This window comes from Echiichthys vipera (assembly GCF_963691815.1).
Source record: "Echiichthys vipera genome assembly, chromosome: 1".
NCBI lineage: Eukaryota > Metazoa > Chordata > Actinopteri > Perciformes > Trachinidae > Echiichthys > Echiichthys vipera.
The window spans coordinates 39374320-39395176 of NC_139826.1; the positions used below are offsets into that span (position 1 = coordinate 39374320).

At 44.1% G+C, this 20857-nt stretch overlaps 1 protein-coding gene across 1 annotated transcript in view; it reads right to left on the bottom strand.

The window, feature by feature from the left end:
- LOC310945504 (multiple epidermal growth factor-like domains protein 10) overlaps positions 1–8050 on the bottom strand; it is a gene marked incomplete at its 3' end in the record, with an annotated part of 145325 nt that extends 137275 nt beyond the window's left edge. The window contains exon 1 of the mRNA XM_083911617.1: positions 7975–8050. Within this exon, the coding sequence (XP_083767743.1) occupies positions 7975–8035 (61 nt within the window). The 5' untranslated portion in view covers positions 8036–8050. The remainder of the gene's footprint in view (positions 1–7974) is intronic.
- Positions 8051–20857: the final 12807 nt, after the last annotated feature.

Consider the following 20857-nt stretch of genomic DNA (forward strand, 5'->3'; position numbering starts at 1 on the left):
GCTTGACATTTGCAATAGCATGGTCCTTAGTGGTCACATTATTTTTTGTTGGAATAAAACTTTGTTTGGACCCTGCATTCCTTTGTCTTTCTCTGTTTTGGTACATGCAAGTTACAATGTTTGGTGAACTAGAATTTGAGAAATAATTGTAATTTTATTTACAGCAGTTTTACAGTGTGGTCAAAAATTTTACTATGCTTTACATTTTTTGATATTACTTAAATTACTTGTTAGAAGTACAACACTAACACTTAAGTGTAACAAACATCTTGAGTAACAATATCTAGGAGAAGTATGCGCTGAGAGTTTGTCAATCCAAGTCAAATCCACCTCTGAGGTGGGATTCAAATGATCCTGAAATTTTGGTATCAAGTTGATCCAGATATCTGACTTAACTTTTGAAATACCCAAATCAGCCTTTTATCTGGATTCAGGGGAGGATTGGATTACCAGAGCTGAAACCCTGATCTTCAGGATCAGGATTCTCCTGATCTGTGTTGAAATACCCAGTTTTCAGATCAGATCTAGATTTAATCCAATCCGACCAGGATAATCCTGTCAGATCACGTTTGAAATACTGGGCCCTGAGGACTATAAAGACCCAGAGCTGACAGGCATGCAGCCCCGGACCGTTGTTATCCTTCCCCTGGTAAACTATTCGTCGGATTGGCTCCTGTTTCTTGTTCGTTCGTTTTTGCGCAAAATTGTTTGTTGATCTTTGTTAATCTTTGTTTCTTTCTGTAGTTTCCCGCTTTCCCGTTTCCCTGATCTGTTCCCTGACCATCCGTCATTTCCCCATTCCTGTTTCCCTCTTTCCTGTTTCCTGACCATCCGTCATTTCCCCGTTCCTGTTTCCCTCGTTCCTGTTTCCTGACCATCCGTCATTTCCCCGTTCCCGTTTCCCTGATCTGTTCCCTGACCGTCCCTCATTTCCCCGTTCCTGTTTCCCTCGACCGTCTCGTCTTAGTTTCTTGTTTCCCTGTAGTTATTCACGTTTGTCTGTCGTTTATATTAAATATTTGTTTGTACTTTTACCCCGTGTCCGTGTCTGCATTTGGGTCCAGTCCCTTTGTGTTATTTCCCCGCACCGTTCATGACAGTAAAGCTTGTGTTGTTTTGTTTTTTTCACGTTGTTTCGGCACCGTTGCGTCCTGGTTTATTCGATTTCCAGGTCCAAAGCCACTGCTGCGGAGTGTTATAACCCAGGGAGCATGTGCGGAAGCGTAACCTGATCATAACCGGGGGTTTACATGCACGAATACTCCGATTACTAAAGGAGTTATTTAGGTCTGTTACCCGGGGTTTGGTGTTTTCATTGGCATTTGAGAAACCTGACAGTGCCCTTAACCTGAATATAATGGGGTTTTTAAACTGCATGTAAAAGCACTGACTGTAATTCGTATTTAACCCACGTAGTGGTGAGGCAGACGTGTAGGGCTGCCTCTAAAGAGGAGGTCAGGCGACGGAGTATAAAAGACTACAAAGTCCTCGTGTAGAGGAGGTCGTGATGGATGGGTCAAACAAACACAGGACTTCCACTCAGGAGACGGAGTCTGTTTGTGTCCCGTGAGAAAACCAAATCAATGTTGACCTTTGGAGAGATATAATCCGAACAGTTACATGAGGAAATGTTGTATCTTTAACACTGTTAAACATCATCTGCTGTTATTTCAAGAGTTGGACAGCTTGCATTAGTAATCCCTGTGCACAATTTAAACTGAAACCACAAATTATTAATAACTTCTTGTTGTTATTTTCCTCCACGGTGCCGAACAAACTGTGTGTGATACAGACACCAAAGAGGAGAGGGGGAAGTTTGAGCCGTTGTTTGAATAAAGAATAAAGAACGGAGAGGAGCTGCTCGTGTGGCGACCGGCAGCAGAGAGCGTTTTTACCGTTTCAGATGATATCTCACTCAAGTGGGTTAGATCCTGTGTGTTCTTAAGTCCTAAACGTTGTTAATGGGTCAGAGATGAAGACTTTTGACCTTCATGCTGAAGAACGTCTACGTGTCAGCTGTGTCCTGTTAGTTGTTGTTCATCAAGGTTTTGTATGAATCCTGACTGCAGACCAAATTCCCTCTAAGGGACAATAAAGGTACTTTAACTTAATTTAGAAGACAGGGATTCACTCAATGTTGTTGCGTCTGAAACAAAAGCATCTACAGTCCTAAGGAGTGAATCCTTGTTTGTCCCTCAGACAAGTCATTTACCTTCAACTTGTCCAGACGCAAACAGTTGAAAGCATCCAAACTGTGTCAAAACGTATAAATAAGTGTCATTTTCACTTGGTATATCATGAGAAATAATCTTTTTCTTGTCCTTTTTAGCGCTCCACGCACGCACACTGTTAAACCACGAATAAGACGAGCATCGAAATCCAAGCGGCTGCTGGCTGGACCGGGGTTTCCCAAACGACGGCTCATTTCACGTATCAGTGAATGCATTAAGTGAGAGACGGGACGTCAACCTTAACTCCCTGTTCACTCTGAAGCTACATTACAGATGTCAGATCGCACACATGGTCTCTCAGCTAGCTTCAGGTAGCTATGTTTGTAGCTTAGCTAATCTCAAAATGTATTTTTGGGTCAATGCATCTGATTCAGTGAGAGAAGGCTGCAATTCTGGGCGCTTCGCTAAAGTTACCCCTAGCTTGGCAGTCGAGGCGTTGCCCCCGGCAAATGCCACAGAACCACGGACGTTTTTGTGCGTCTTGTCGACTGTTTTTGAATCTTTTCATCGACCAAATCTGCAGTAAACACTCCACCTCCGCATCACACCAACGTGAACCTTTCGCCGCCATTGTTTGAAATGTCCGCGCATGGTCCCTCCTTCTTTTTTCCTCAGAACCACCGTAGGCCTCGTGCTCGTACACATGCACACGCTCGTGCTCGTACACGTGCAAACGTGCTTTACTAAAGCCCACCTCTCCCAAACGGGCCGTGGACGGCAAGCATGCCGCTCCTAGACGCGGTACAGTTGCACTCACACTGGTCAAAGGAACCAGACTTTAGCCCTGAAACGTGCTTGGGCACAGTACGGATGGACAGTGTGAGTGCGACCTTATATGTTCGGCAAGACTGAGACTTTGAAACTTTCTTACAGTATGAAAATAAAATACCGCGGCTTCATCAGCAAAACTCAATAAAACGAGCTTAAATGAGCGGTTTTAATGGACAGAGGACAGTTGGTGTGTTGGAGACTTCTTGAGCGGTATCAGATGTGATGAGATAAATCGATATATGAGAGAATCAGTGTGTGTGTGTGTGTGTGTGTGTGAGAACAGCAGCTGAAGGCTGGTTCTACAGTTAAATAAAGAATCCTGTGTCGCAGTGGCGTCGACTGAACATCTGTCGTCTCATCTGCTCTGTCTAATTGTCTGACATTCTTTTTGATGTACGACTTGGATTTTTCTTTGGCTGGGAAAAAAGAAAACGCAGCTTCAAACTGGAATAACGGTGCGGAGAAATATTGGTGTTTAATCTCACTGACCAACTTCTTCAACAACAGATCCGTCTCACGCACCAGGGAATAAAGCTCGTCTGTTTCTTGCACTAAAGATAAAAGGCGACAGAGGCAGAACGAGCCGTCGGCTGATTTACCAGATGACCTGAGACGACACTATTGTTCAAGCATCAAATCTTCAGAATAAAGATGAGATTTGTCAGTTTTATGAGATATCGGACTCAATATTAGCAGCTCTCTGTGCTCTGCAGCTTTTGTTTCCCTTGTTCTGTTTACGTTGATTTCAAAGGTCTCTGCTGTGAAACTTTGAGTAGAAATGGATCCTCATTGTAACAGAGGCGGATTGATCTAACTCGGCTCTAACAGCAGATATAGATAACTGTCTGAGACTGAATCACAAGATAACGCTGCAGTTTGAACAAGTCCTGAAACTTTGTGTGTATCGTTGAAAGAAATAAACTACACAGATGACGGGAAGATGATTTTGTTTTGTTGCAGAGACGTTAACGCCGAGCGCACGTTCCCCTGTGGTGGGAATATTTCAAATCCAGCTGCATTCTGGAGAAAGTGCCGTCTGATGGGAAGCAATGATGTCGGATACGTTTTTATTGCCTTTTCATCAAACGCAATGTGCATTTCCTGCATTATGAGAGCTCATTTACTTCACATAAATAAGTGGAGAGCAATTTGTGTTAACCTCTATTGAATAAAGTTAAAGTGTTGCTCAGTCAGACCATGAAAGTACATGAACGGAGTCATTTGTTTGGTCTTTAAATCATTCTTCTATCGCTTACAGCTCGGCTCTTTGTTACACAGTACTATGAAAAGCTCTGTGTCTTCCAGCAGCAGAGAATTTAACAAGACTATTACATAAAGTGGTCAAAAGAGACATCTGTTATGTGCTGCTGATTCAGTTTGGATTATGACTCTTTCTGGGCAGACGTCTTTAAGATGTTGCAGTTCTTCCACGAGCACGGAGACAGGAGCTCGCAGAATAGGTCGACACCTCGGACTCTGGCGTCTGTTTACTGTGCTGAGAAAATGAACCACTATTAACAACTGCCCCACTCAAAATCTTGGACAGAGAGGACAGATGGTTTGAAAGAGGAGTAAAAGAAGCCATCTATGTAAAAGTAGAGAAACCATGGCTAAACAGAGAAGGAGGTCTGAGACACCACTTATCTCCACTTTACAATGCTGCCCTTTCATCCCTTCATCCAACAATCCAACCTCAAAGGACAACTGTTCACAAACGGCCTCCTGTGACTCCAACGACGGTCGTTTAGACTCAATAGAGCACTAACCAAGTCCAGACCTACTTCCACCAACGACTGGACCAGGACCAGGACCAGGCTGGGACTGGACCAGCACTAACCAAGTCCAAACCTACTTCCACCAACGTCTGCCACTCTAACAACAGGTGTTGGCACTTGGAGCACAAAGGGTTCCAATGACATCATCGGCCTGTGAGAGGTTAAATACCTGGATCTCACACCAGATAGTTGGACCAGTCCCAGCCTGGTCCTGGTCCTGGTCCAGTCCCAGCCTGGTCCTGGTCCTGGTCCAGTCCCAGCCTGGTCAGATGCGTACATGACCTGATGAAGCCTCTTGGATGAGAGGTGAAACGTCTTCCTAGACAAATAACCAAGTCCAGTTGCTTTTGACTGAAATTGCTTTGAGGATAACGACGACCTGGACACATGAGAACATTCACAGTCCTACTGCCCCGCTCAATATTTTTACATTAGCAACGGATCAAATTACTGCATGTAGTGTGAAAGGAGGAGCAACAAACACGGAGAATCACCACTAGGGAAGGGACAATAATCGTTTTTTTTAATCACAAATTGCAATAAAAAAACACACTCAGAATAAGTTAATTGTGAGATAAAGCGCAATATCGTTCCAATGTGCAATGTTATTTATATTTACCTAAATATTAAAACCACAGTAATGTAACCACTCAACGTCATTCTCCTCTTTCCCTTGTATATTGTCAGGATCCCTGACCTGTCAGTCTCTTCCCTCTTCCTTTAGTGTAAGTTTGTCTCCCTCTGTCTGTTTCTCCTGCTCGTGTCTTTCCCTTTGTGTTTGTCTGTCGTTGCTGGTTGGCGTGGTCCCGCCCAGCTGTGGCTCATCAGCTCGTCAACACTGGAGGAATAAAAGGCTGGATGTGGCTCACCTTCAGCGCCAGACCGTTTTCGCATTTACGTTTTCGTTACCTGTTTCTTTGTTTTTTTTTCTTTTGAGTTCCAGTATTTCCACCACCCGTTCATGTTTGTCTCCTGATCCCCACGTTTGTTCTTCTTCGTCTACAGCCTGACCCTGTTCCTCTTTTCCCCCTTTCCTGGACACTGTTTGTCATTTGTTTTTTGATTAAGATTCGTTTACTTCTTACTCAGTGTCCTTGTCTGTATTGGGGTCCTGCTCCTCTGAGTTATTCCCTGCACCGTTCATGACATATATATCTTATTTATTCTTGTATTATAATGTTTGTACAGCCCTTTGTTGTTGTTTGGATTGTACTTTAGGGATGCAGGATATTGGATGTTTTTGCCGAATATCCGATATGCCGATATTTTATAAGTCATTGGACCAATATGATATGATATCGATATTTACTCTTTTTTCCCTGACACCTAATCATCAAGTCTCTGCTGTAGTTGAATTAACATGTTATTATGCAGACTCTAATGTGGCACACGGCAAATCTGGACATAAAATACAAAGCTTAAAATAATGAAATATTCATCCCTTATGTGTAGGGACTCTTCTCATGCTGCTGCAGAGGTTTGCTGTTATTTTCAGCAGTATTAGTGGTTAAAAAAGACCTTTGAATGCCTTCACCGTACTGCCCCGAGCTAACCACTGTTAGCCACGTGAGCAATGTAATTAGTTCCTTTTTGTTTTTGTTATTAAATATTTGTTTAATATCATACTCTGTGTCCTTGTCTGCATTTGGGTCTGGTTCCATTGTGTTATTCCCCCGCACCGTTCATGAAACATTCCTATTCTCCACTTTGTTTATACAGTATATATATATATATATATATATATAGTAATACATGCTATTGAGCTATTTAGGACATTCATCGCAGAGCTTTGCTCGGGTGCACAGGCCAGTGGAGCCAATGAATTTCAGGGAGCAGCTGTAGAGTCGTCCCCAGTTTTAGCTACAAGACGACAACTAACATCAACTCTGCAGAGGAAAAAGCTTTAAACCCACTGTACACGACGTGTCCAGCACCAAACAGCCGACAAACACAGTTAATTAAAGAGACCAGCTGGTGCAGAACAGGGAGCATTTACTAGAGCTGTCCTGAATTCCAGTTTGTGAGACTTGGATATTCGGTACTCATCAGCAGCGGATATTTGTTGGTTGGGGGGCAACAGCATGAATCGGGAAGGAGCCAGCCAGCACCGTGCACAATGTCATTACGTGCAGCCTGTAAACAACACCAGGCTGCTACAGTCAAACCACACCGACCTCTACACACTTCAGACTGCTCGGTCATAACGTGACTGAGATGAGGAAGGCACAGCACTGCAGTGTCAGTGGAATTAATAAATTAGCAGCTAGCGGTAAACAACACTGTTGAAACAGGACATTCGATGTTGGAAGCAGAGCAACAAGTGCTGCACCAGCTCCAGCGTGCGGAGAGAGAGAAGTGACTGAAGAAGACAACCACTGAGTGGAAGTGCAGACACTGTCCTGCAGCACGTCTTTCAATGGGTCACAACATGTTAAAGCTTTGATCTACGATTTGGATTACGTTCCTGTAGTCCGATCCACAGAATATGAATAGTACTAGGGGCAGCTGTGGCTCAGAGAAAGAGTGGGTCGTCCTCCATTCGAGAGATTGGCGGTTTGATCCCCAGCTCCCCCGGTCCATGTGTCGAAATGTCCTTGGGCAAGACACTGAACCCCGAATTGCTCCCTGTGCAGCGCTAGTTGTGTGAATGTGGTGTGAATGGTTAGATTAGATGGTCTGTAGATGTCCACTGCCATCAGTGTGAATGTCTGTGTGAATGGGTGAATGTGAAGACTAGAAAGGCGCTATATAAGTATATTAAAAATAAAATACAGTTAGTCTATCAGCCGTAGGCCTGCATTGACTTAACAGTTTAGCTCAAGAGCTGCCTGAAATGCTCCTCCTCATACTGGAGTTGATTTCAGATTCACACCCAGATTCTTGCAAAGTGAAAGACGACTTTTCTCTATTCTTGTTTGAGTGTTACGGAGAAGACAAGTAGTGATGTTTCTCTGCGTGTGTGTGATGAAACCAAATGTTAACACTGTAGTTTAAAGTCTGCAATCAGCACCCTGTTGTACCTGAATCACGTTATCAAGCAATGCAAGGAGCAGGAAAGAGCTATTACATGAGTTTACGAATGCAATAGACTCCAAAGGACCTTTTTTGTTCATTATAATAACTATGGAGCCTTCACCTTCACCTCACCGGCAACAGCATCATGTTATTGTTTTGTTGATATTCATAAAAATACTTACGGACACAGAGGTTTCCACTTTCAAAGAAGCCTGGGCAGCACTGAGAGCGACGCCTGTACATGGTCCTCACACCTCTTCTGTATGCCGTCTTGTAGCTGATCCTGTGCACACACACACACACACACACACACAAACGCACACACACACAGATCTGTTATTTTTTTCTCCAGGCCTTCTTTCCATTAAACTAGTGCAACTACATTTACTAAGAAGTTATTGTTATGGTGCTGCGCCATAAAAGCGATATAAAAATGTGTTCACACCACTACACTTCTGAAAGACGAGCGACACTTAAACGTTTAAGGGAGTTTCTCCCACTCATTCAAGGACGGGGATGTTGTCTGACATTTCGGCTTAAGATCAATGACTCAGCTCTTAGCTGGAGGAGCTAAACTGGTGGCTATAAAGCTTAATGTGGTCATTAAAGCTGATGCGCCGACGGTCGCTCATCGAAATGACCACATCAGACAGAGCTGAACTGCTGGTGTTTGGGTTGAAAGACGCAAGTGACTGACTGCCTCAGAGCTCCTGCAGCAGAAGTGCATGCGGGACTCATCTACAGCGGGATGTGCACTGGATTTACGTCTGTGGGATAAAGAAGGAAAGCAAATCAAACGTCATCACATTAATTGTTCAAAAAAACAAACTCTTTCTTTAATTGTCTCTAAATGTAGCGCGTTGATGTATTCACATGATTCCCGTTGGACCCACATGACTGAACGCACTTATTGTAAGTCGCTTTTATAAAAGCAGCAGCTAAATAAATGTAAGGCAGTAAAGTGCAAAGCACCAGAAACCAGACTGTCCCCAACGTTTAAAGCGATATTACACTCTGATCTGGTGTCACTGTTCACTCTTAAAGGGCTGCAACTAATGACGATGTTCCTTGTCTTTTCTTCACTCTGTTAATAGATTAATTGGTCGGCCTATAAAATGACAGAGAATGGTAATTAATATTTCCCACAGTCCAAGATGACGTCCTTAAATGACTCCCAACTCACATGCAAAGTCCAGTTCAGACCAACAAGACGAAACCGTTTCAGATGTTTGTAAACGTTGTGAACTAACTCGCCTCGTCTCGACTCAGAGCTGCTGGTTATAGAACATAAGACACGTCACCTGTTTCAACAGCCAATCAACTTTTAGCTAAGTTTAACGGTCAAGTCACTTAGGGCACACTCACACTGTCCTTCCACACCGGGCCAAAATAGGTTTTTCAGCTAAAGCCTAGTGCGTTTGACCAGTGTGAGTGCAACCGCTCCGCGCATAGCTGCGGCCAGCTGGCCGTCCACGGCCCGTCTGAGAGAGGTGGGCTTTTGTAAAGCACGTTTGCACATGTACGAGCACGAGCGTGCGCACGTGTACGAGCACGAGGCCTACGGCGGCTCTGTCGTAATTTATGTGCGCCTGTTTGGACTTAGAAAAAAGAAGGAGGGACCATGCACGGACATTTAACAACAACAACAATGGCGGTGAAAGGTTCCGGTTGGTGTGATGCGGAGGTGGAGTGTTAACTGCAGATTTGGTCGATGAAAAGATTCAAAAACAGTCGACAAGACGCACAAAAACTCTAAGGTCTACGGAAAGATCTGGAAACAAAGCCACGCATCGCCATGACGTCATCAATGCGTGTGACGTGTTACGGCGTGATGACGTATAGGCAGCAAGAAGCATTCGCCGAGGCCCAGGTAGTGTGAGTACAAACGGGCCTGGAGGGGGGGACAAGGACCCTAAAGCACGGGGCACGGGACGGAAAGACAGTGTGAGTGTGTCCTTATAAACTGTCAGCTGGTTCAAATGGCAGTTTTGGACGGAGGCTCAACGAGAGAGAGAAGGAAAAAGAGACAGAGAGAGAGAGAGAGGGTTTAGGGAGCTAGAGAGTAAACAAAGAGAGGGAGCGCTGTAACTAGAAACAAAGCAGGGAATCAGAGAAATAAAACAGAATTTACTCAGTTTCATCTCTACTAGAAATGCAGCTGTAGCAAGTATCTCTGTCTCTGTCCTTATTTATATTTTAAGAGGCTACAAAAGATATCAGCTAGGAAAAAAACAGCCGGAAAAGCCTCACTGGTGTAAACTGGTTTCAGGATGGGGCAGACCTGCACATTGCAAGTTTCATTGCGTCTTGTTGCAAATCTTTGGTCTGAACTAGACTTAAGAAGCTGAAATCAGAGAAATGTTTTTTTTTTCTTAATCCATTATTGAAATAGTTGAAGATTAATGTAATAGTTGGAAGTAATCGATAAATCTGTGCAGTTCTACTTTGAGCTCAACTAAGGATGTTAAATATCTCTTGTCCTGTAAATTCAAACAGGTTTGCTGACGCTGTGGATGTGAACGATGACCTCTGACCTGTTCTCATAACTCACGGCGGAGAACGCGATCGCCGTCTGAAGGAATGAATCAAAGGCACTCACGTCCGCTGGTGTTAGAGTGGGGACAGGAGGAGCTTACAGGATATCACCTTAAAGTGTCATTCTGCCGCAAAATCATCCCACGGTCTTTTAAAGCAGATACACTCACTAATTATTTAGCAAGTTCCAGTTCAACCAAAGAAAAAGTATGTACCTGTGTAAAAACAGCCACAAAAGAGAAAATATATTACGGAGCATTTAGACCAAAGAACCTTTCTGACCACTTTTTAATCAGCTGTTGCAATTTTGAGTACAATGGACATTTAAAGCGTAATTCTGGCACTTAGGGCGCACTCACACTGTCCTTCTGTACCGTGCCCAAACAGGTTTTACGGGTAAAGCCTAGTTAGTTTGACCAGTGTGAGTGCAACCGCCTAGCTGCAGCCAGCTTGCCGTCCACGTCCCGTTTGGTAGAGGTGGGCTTTTGTAAAGCACGTTTGCACATGTACGAGCACGAGCGTGCACACTTGTACGTGTACGAGCACGAGGTCGGTTCTGAGGTCATTTCCTGTGCGCCTGTTGGGACGTAGAAAAAAGAAGGAGGGACCATGCGCGGACATTTAAAACAATGGCGGTGAAAGGTTCACGTTGGTGTGATGCGGAGGTGGAGTGTTTACTGCAGATTTGGTCGATGAAAAGATTCAAAAAAAGTCGACAAGTCGCACAAAAACTCAGAGGTCTACGGAAAGATCTGGAAACAAAGCCACGCATCGCCATGACGTCATCAATGCGTGTGACGTGTTACGGCGTGATGACGTATAGGCAGCAAGAAGCATTCTCCGAGGCCCAGGTAGTGTGAGTACAAACGGGCCTGGAGGGGGGGACAAGGACCCTAAAGCACGGGGCACATGATGGACGCACAGTGCGCCCTTTCGGACCTACGGACGAATTAGAGTCATCAATGAACCGAACACCTGCACGTCTTTGGACTGTGGGAGGAAGAACCCGGAGAGAACCCACGCAGACGCGGGGAGAACATGCAAACTCCACACAGAAGGGCCCCAGGTCAGAATCTCAGACTCAACCTTTGAGTCATTTTAGGATTTGCTACGTTTTCCATTAAATTAAAAAAAATGAATATCACAACTGTGGACTGTCCGTCAGATTATTTAGAGGTGTCACTTTAGGCTCTGACGCGTTGTGACAGGCATATTTTCTAAATTCCATGACATTTTATCAACGATTGATTAATTGGCCCCTGAAAAAACAATCAAGAGAATAAATGATCGTGAAAATAACCATTAGTTGCTGCAGTAGTCCACACTGCAGCTTGGATGAGCCCGTACCTGTGTCTGGTGCATTTGAACCAGTTGAGGATGTCGGTGCAGCGTGTGTAGTAGACCTGGTCGAACGGATGAGCGTAGGACTCCTGCACAGTCACCGCGTAGCTGCAGGGATCGAAAACACAACCACAGAAAAACAGGGGGGCTAGAAACAGTTGATAACAACAGTGCACAATTCAGCTCCTAATCTTGAATAAATATTTGTCATTAATAAATTAACAAGCTGCGTGCTGCGCATCCAATTTAAGGATTACCCTTCCAGGCTTTGGGGAAATCTGAAAACTCTAAATGTTACTGCACAATATTTCTCAAAGCTCAAGATACCAGAGGAACATTTGTCCTCATCAATAACGTTTCCTTTTAAGACAGATCATCCGGATGTCAAGTATTGATCCCAGGACAGTGAGCGAGGACGTCCTCTCGGTGCAATTATTTAAATCTGAAAAATGTTTAAAGGTTATCGATTATTTCAGAGCGTTTAAAAGCTTTTTACTTTATCTTCCTTCCAACTTTGACGATTTTCTAAGACTCCAGGAAAAACTCTCCTGGAACAATACACACCGGACACAGTTCGCCGAGTCAAGGTCAGTGAACTGAGTCCGACCTTTAGCCGGAAGTGAAAACATTAAGAGTCATCAGAGGTAATATCCCATTTTCCTCAATTCGCGCTGATTACACTGAGAGATTATTGATCACAGCACATGCACTCTGTGTCGCTCTCCTCAGAAATGACATTGTGCTTTTACTCAGCGCAGCCCTGAGTGGTGAGACCACTCAAGCAGTCACATTACCATGGCTGCGGATTTATGGCCTCGCTGTGTCCCCAGGAGTAAACCTTTTCCCTTTTGCTTTTGATTATTGGCTAAACCTCATTCTTGATTTGTGGCGGGGAGTCCATTAGTTCACTGCAGCGTTTTGAGCGCTGTTTTTTTTTTTTATTTGAATCCTGAAGAGGAGGAGACTCAAACTGACCTCTCCCAGTGGCTGCACACGTTGGGGTCGTCCGGGTTGAGGGGTGACGCCAGAGAGATGAAGGTGAACAGGTTGAGCCACAGCAAGGCTCGGGCGGAAACCCCACCGGCCCCCATCGTCCTCCTCCCTCCGTCCTTGGAGAAGCGAGAGAGAAGGAAAGAGACGGTGAGGAACAAGACGTCACCTTTGTGTTCATGAATCGAAAAAGACAGAAAATAAAAAACCTGCGTCTAGATAGATAGATAGATAGATAACTTTATTTATCCCCGAGGGGAAATGAGGTCGTCGTAGCAGCGGTACAAAACAATCAGAAATACTAAAATAGGATAAAATATAAAATACAAAATATGAACAACAATAAAATAAAAGTACAGTATCGCAGATAAACACTAAATTAAAATATGCTATGTGGATTTTAATGTGCAAGTGAGATAAAGGTGCAGTGATAGGTCACTTTGAGTAGTGTGAGTTTATTCCCTGAGCGTTGTTGTGCAGCGTTGTAGAGTCTGACGGCAGCAGGTAGGAACTGTTTCCTGTGGCGTTCTTTAAGCAGCAGGTAGGAACTGTTTCCTGTGCCGTTCTTTAAGGCAGCAGGTAGGAACTGTTTCCTGTGGCGTTCTTTAGGCAGCAGGTAGGAACTGTTTCCTGTGCCGTTCTTTAAGCAGCAGGTAGGAACTGTTTCCTGTGGCGTTCATTAAGGCAGCAGGTTGGAACTGTTTCCTGTGCCGTTCTTTAAGCAGCAGGTAGGAACTGTTTCCTGTGGCGTTCCTTAAGGCAGCGGGTAGGAACTGTTTCCTGTGGCGTTCCTTAAGGCAGCGAGGTTGAAGGAGTCTGCTGCTGAAGCTGCTCTGAAGCTTGTCCAGGGTTTCATGGAGGGGATGGGAGACATCGTCCGTGATCACCAGCAGTTTTGCATCCTGTGCTCCACCACCTCCTCCAGGGTGACGAGCTTAGAGCCAACAACAGACCCGGCCTTCTTTATGAGTTTGTTCAGTGTGTTCGCGTCTTTTGCTTTGATGCCCGCGCCCCAGGACACCACAGAAGAAGAAGATGGTGCTCGCGACAACAGACTGATAAAACATCTGAAGCATCGGGTTGCAGACGTTGAAGGACCTGAGCCTCCTCAGGACGTAAAGCCGGCTCAGGCCCTTCAGTGCCTGTGTGTCTGTGGTCCACTCCAGTTTGTTGTCCAGCACTAGACCTCAAGTGTATCAGATGCAACAGATACGCTCTCATGTTAATCTGCACAGTTGTCTGCACCTCACAGCTACAAACACAACCCTGAAGCTTTTATTTAGGCTTTTTTATTACGCTTCGGACGATCCCTCCACTTTTGCCCAGCAGCTTGAACTTCTCTGGTATTTAGGAGCAGCAGTGTTTCTTCACAGACTGTAACCTGCACTGTACATTAGCCGACAGCTCTACTGCGCGTGAGCGTCTGAACCCGCTGCTGGACTCTTTGAACTCCACAGACCAGACGGACGTTTGCTCAGACTTCAGGAAAAACAGGAGATTTGAAATCAATATAAAGAATAATAATAAAATAGGTAATATGAAAAACATGGAGAGTAAACCTTCAGCATGACCTCACCAAATAAACAGTGTGTTAGCCGCTCTTCAAAACATCTATTTTTATAAATAACTGCCCATTCAACTCATGGCCACTGGTGGAAATTACATTTACTCAAGCACCGCACTGAAGCAGAGATTTAAAGCACTTGTTCTTTACTCGAGTGTTTCATTTTCTGCTACTTTCTTCTTCTATTACACTGCATCTACCTAACAGATATAGTTACAAGTTACTCTTAAGACTTTTAATACATTAAAAAAGAAACTGCCAGTTGTCACGCCGTGAGGTCTGTCCTGTCTCTGGGTTTTCTGTCTCGTGAGTTTCCTGTTTTATTTTGAAAAGTAACTCTCCTCTGGTTCCAGGTCACTTGCCCTTCCTCTTGTGTCACCGGTCTGACGTCCTCCCTGATCCTTGATTGTTTCCACCTGTGGTTCCCTTCATGTGTATATAGTCCGTGTCTTCCCCTCCCTTCATGTGTATATAGTCTGTCTTCCCCTCCCTTCATGTGTATATAGTCTGTGTCTTCCCTCCCTTCATGTGTATATAGTCCGTGTCTTCCCCTCCCTTCATGTGTATATAGTCTGTGTCTTCCCTCCCTTCATGTGTATATAGTCCGTGTCTTCCCCTCCCTTCATGTGTATATAGTCCATGTCTTCCCCTCCCTTCATGTGTATATAGTCCGTGTCTTCCCCTCCCTTCATGTGTATATAGTCCGTGTCTTCCCCTCCCTTCATGTGTATATAGTCTGTGTCTTCCCCTCCCTTCATGTGTATATAGTCTGTGTCTTCCCCCCCCCTTCATGTGTATATAGTCCGTGTCTTCCCCTCCCTTCATGTGTATATAGTCTGTGTCTTCCCCTTCATGTGTATATAGTCCGTGTCTTCCTCTTCCTCATGTGTATATAGTCCGTGTCTTCCCCTCCCTTCATGTGTATATAGTCCATGTCTTCCCCTCCCTTCATGTGTATATAGTCCGTGTCTTCCCCTCCCTTCATGTGTATATAGTCCGTGTCTTCCCCTCCCTTCATGTGTATATAGTCTGTGTCTTCCCCTCCCTTCATGTGTATATAGTCCGTGTCTTCCCCTCCCTTCATGTGTATATAGTCCGTGTCTTCCCCTCCCTTCATGTGTATAAAGTCCATGTCTTCCCCTCCCTTCATGTGTATATAGTCCGTGTCTTCCTCTCCCTTCATGTGTATATAGTCTGTGTCTTCCCCCCTTCATGTGTATATAGTCTGTGTCTTCCCCTCCCTTCATGTGTATAAAGTCCATGTCTTCCTCTTGTCCCGTTGCCAGATTATTTCGTACCGTGTGTCGAATGTTTCCAGCGTTTTTTTCCACAGTCTGGTTCGTGTTTTTGAGTTCTTTGTTTCCACGGTAAGTTTAACCTTTTGAATTGTCTTGTGACTTTGTTTTTTCCTCCTGGTTGGAGCGTCTTTATTTAATTCAGTATTTTGTTCACTTTGTTTTTGGTTCTTCCTCCCGTACGGAGCATCTTTATTTTGTACTTTGCTTTATTACTGACGACTTTGGTTTTGTTCCTCCTGTGTGAAGTGATTTTTTTGTTTGTGGTTTTGATTCTGAGCCACGTTCCTGTCGTCAAGTTAACAAATTCAGTGTTGATCCGCAAACCTCTGCATCTGAGTCCTCTTTCCTGCCCGGGTCTGACACCAGTCACTTTTCTCTATGAGAAAATCTTTAATCCCGATGAAGATAATTTCATATCCCAGTAACGATCACCATAAAGCATGTTTTTGATATTCCAATAAATTAATAAATAAATAGACTTAATGAAATAACCACAGGGTAAAGCCTATTTTGGAACATTTCTTTGTGAATTAAATACCTGACAAATTGATCAAATATTGATATAAATAAAGCTCGACCAATATGAAGCAGCGACTCACAGTGAGACGCTCCGGTCACAGCTGCAAATCTGCACACCGAGAGCGCAAGAAGCAAACTGTGGCGCCTGTTCTGCCAGGCGATAAACTGTCCCAGAAATGATTGAAGTGATAATTTTGCTGTTTTGAGACCATTTTCAACTGATATAATAATAATGATAAAGAATATTTAACACTAAAACTCAAAAATAAATCAACAAAACAACCAAAAAACAATAAATCAAATGGACTCCGAGTCTATTTTAACACATTTAGGTTTAGTTGCTGCTGTTTTAAATAAATGTGTCACAGCGGCTTGCTCAAGTGAAGTGGTTCACTGCGGTCGTTGGGTTTGAACCTGAAGTTCAACTCCATCCTTGTTTTTATTCCTCCAAATCTCAGGTAGTGTGTCCTCTAAGCTGCTCCTCACAGGGCTCTCCTGCTGCACTCTGGGTATCTCCAGGGGTCCCCCCCCCCACACACACACACACACACAGACCGTGCTGCTGACACGTGACTGACACGACAGCAGACGAGGGTGAACTCCTCGTTACAGGAGGACGAGAGAGGCTCAGTGGAAACAGACGCAACGCAGTGAAACCTCTGTGACAGAGGGATGCCAGGAAACATGAATAAATAAATAGACTTAATGAAATAACCACAGGGTAAAGCCTTTTTGTAACATTTCTATGTGAATTAAATACCTGAGAAACTGATCAAATATTGATATGAATAAAGCTCGACCAATAGGATACAGCGACTCACAGTGAGACGCTCTGGTCACAGCTGCCTGAGAGATAAAAGTTACTCAAAGGACAAAACCACGCTGACAAGATGATTTGCAAATCTGCACACCGAGAGCGCAAGAAGCAACAAGACTATGATGTGCATCTGTGTTTATATGCGGCCGTTTTCCACACCAGGGTAGAAACAGAAGGACGAAAAGGAAAACGGCACTGATTTACAGTTTAAACCTCAGAAATAATCATTCTTTCATTCATATTTAAAAGATAATAGATTGTAGTAAAGGGATCTTTTACACTCATGCTTTGTCTTCAGTCTGAGTCTTAGATAAAAAAACAAATGGTGGGAACCCTGAATCGGATCAAATCGTGAGTTCAGTGCATCGTTACATCCGTGCTAATAACTAATAAGACACAACACGTTTAACTGGCTCCTTAATGTGGATTTTTTTGTTTTAAAAAAAGGAAAAACTAGGACAGCTCTCCAGTTTGATGGTTTAATGAAAGTAGGAGGACGATTGAGGCAAGACGGCCTTCTTCAGCGTGTGTTATGGTCATTTCACAATCAATGCACAGAGGCAGGTTGATTATAGGTAAATGGTAAATGTACTTAAACAGCGCCTTTCTAGTCTTCTGACTACTCAAGGCGCTTTCACAGTGTTTGTCACATTCACACTGATGGCAGTGGACATCTACAGACCATCTAATCTAACCATTCACACCACATTTACACACCCATGCACAGCACGGGGAGCAATTCAGTGAGTTCAGTGTCTTGCCCAAGGACACTTTGACATGTGGACCGTAGATCGAACCGCCGGTGTCTCGAATGGAGGACGACCAGCTCTGTCACTGAGCCCAGTCGCCCTCGTATAGGTGAACAATGTCACAGAGAAGAAAGAGGGACAGAGTCCTTCAACAAAGAAAGCTAATATTGATTGCGAAATTGTAAAGAATACACGCTGAAGAAGGGTTGTCATGACAATACTTATATATATTGCAGATCCTGATCCCAGCTGACATTGGGCGTGAGGCGGGGTCCACCCTGGACAGGACGCCAGTCTATCACAGGACACATAGAGACGAACAGAGACAGACAACCATTCACACCTACGGGTGATTTAGAGTCATCAATGAACCGAACACCTGCACGTCTTTGGACTGTGGGAGGAAACCGGAGAACCCGGAGAAAACCCACGCAGACACGGGGACAACATGCAAACTCCACACAGAAGGGCCCCAGCCGGGATTCAAACCAGGAACCCTCTTGTTGTGAGGCGACAGTGCTAACCACCACTATTTTATAGAATACAACAGAAGTCTTTATTGTCATTGCAGCAGAGTAGCAGTGAGATTGGAGATGCGGCTCCGCTTGGTGGGTAGTAAAATACAATTAAGTTTAAAACACAAGGCAACACACAACAGATAACACTGTCAATAAGTTCAAAAAGCATCCAGAGTACATATTAAAGAATGGATGTTGGATAAAAATACTGTATTTACAAGAAAAGGAATAAATATATTGTAAAGGTAAAAATGCATATAATTTGATATTTATAGTGTTTAACAACAACACTACCTCTGTTCCTTGTTCAACACTGAAGCATAAACACATTCAACATGGAGTTATTGTTACGTTATTGTTACGTTTCTCAGTATCTAACGTGATTACATCTCATTTCATCACACAACCACTTTCCCGTAACATCTAAGAACCTGAACTCTCGACGCGCTGCAGAAAAGAAGCTTCCTCTTTGTGCTGAAGGACACAAAGAGCAACTGATGTCTGTTCTTTTAAAAAATCCTCTTTCACAATTCTGTGACACCTCTGTTATTGGTCTTTAAGAGCCCAAAGCTTGCACGGAAAGATCAGTTCTCACGCCGACCGACACAGAACCTGCACTGATGGCGGGTTAGCTGGGCGGTGGGCGTGAAACCTTTCATTAGTGTCATTCACCAGCGTGGCACGGAGCGGACCGTTGATAAAAATGAATCAATATAAAAATAATACCATAAAATGGAAACAAGCTGTAATTTTAAAAAGAACATGAGGAGGATGTGGCGCCGCCGTAACACAGGAAGCAGCGGGAAATCAAAGCAGCTGTGGTGTAAATATGGAGATTTCCTCAAATGTGAACGATTTGGTTTACAAGGCGATGAAACTCGTGCTCGGGGCGATCCCCTGTTATTTTGTGTGGAGCGAAAGGGAGGGCGGCACGTCGGGGTAGGAAAGAGCGCGGTAAATGTTGAAATTTTCTGTACTTTATGCAAAATAAAATAGCAGGGCACGCATGCACTGCTGAGAATGCCAATCAGCGAAATGTCGTCTCTGCGAGCAACAACTCAATGTGGGGCTGTGTGCCCGACACAAGCAATCTCGTTTCCACAGAAATCACTCACTGCTTTACATAAAAGGATGGATACAACAGCAGCGGCAGCGGCGGGGATACATCACTCTTTACTCAAGCTGTCCAATTTCTGTTCCTCAAATGGGAAAAGAATTTAAGGGAGCATCGATTTTTAGCTTCACAGATATTATTGTTGTTGTTATCGTGCCGCTCTGATGCAAGGGGAGAATGTAAGGCCAAGCAGATGGAAATTTCTGAGGAAATCATAATCAAACTTTTTTTGTTGTGTGAATTCCACACAGCCCGATAGAACGACTGTCTCCGCTGAGGCTCTTGCATCTTCAAAATGTTTGCACAATCCCTGTTCCCTGGGAGTGTTGTGGGCTGTGACAGAGACATAAGACTCGACAGCAGACCGATCCCTCCTGCCATCGGGCCGTTTCAGAGGCAGGACACTCTGACAGCCCTGGAAAAAAATCATGGCGATGATGAATAAACCCCTGAGTGACAGAGGTGGGACGAGCCAAATCCTCCCACCCACACTGTCCGTAAAGGAGTGACATTGTGATGTTCATTTGTGGACAACTGGCGGAGTGTTCTCATTAGCTGTCGGCTGAGCGAAGGCCATGAGGAGACGCTGAGGAGTCAGACAAGCTGGACGTCTTTTTGTTTTGCCCTACAGGTGTCTGCTGTGTGGAGACAGGCTTCAGACGGACAGTTATAAATAAGGTGAAGCAGCGACTCAGCTTACGCAAGATGATACGATAAAGACCATGTGTCACGTTTGACGTAAACAACGGCATCGCTGATGTGTGGTTATTTCATGTAGACTATTTATCTATTTGAGGCGGCAGTAGCTCAGTCCATAGGTGACTTGGCTGGGAACTGGAGGGTCGCAGGGGGGTTCGAGTCCCTGTGTGGACCATGAATGGAGCGTGGACTGGTGGCTGGAGAGGTGCCAGTTCATCTCCTAGGCCTGCCAGTTCAACCCCCAACTGCTTGCGGTGCTGGTCACTGGCAGCCCCCTCGCTCTGACATCTCTCCATTAACTGCATGTATATAGGTCCTGTCTGTGCATGTGTGTGTATAATTCGGGCCTGTGTGTGTGTGTGTGTGTGTGTGTGTGTGTGTGTGTAACATAAATAACAATAATAGAGTGAAAAAATTGAATTCCCCCTTTGCACTCGGACTAATAAAGGAACTCTTCTTATTATTATTATTATTTATTTAATTAGCAGAAAACGTGCTGAATCCTGATGTTTATCATCATCCAGATATGAAACGACTGACGTTGGGGTAGAGGATGTTTTTGGCACAATCGTCCGGCCCTATGATCGAGTGTGACGATGATTCACAGTAAAGAGAGAGATGTGTGCTGAGTCCTGTTCGGTCAAGGATAAAAACTCATTCTCAGTGTAATTTATAAAGACGTTTAATACATTTATTCATTTTATTTTTGCCATGGAATGAACTGAAGTAGAGAAAGTGCTGAAACACTTTGTTTTCTCACTGTGTTTTTAGAAAAAGACTAAAATGAAAGTCCTAGGGATGAAAAAATGTCAAGGCTCAAACAGAGGAGCATGTCCAGAAATAAATGAGATTAAATTTGAATTGAGCAAACAATTCAAATCAAATGACACCTGGAGACACAGAATGCATCTTACCTTGAGC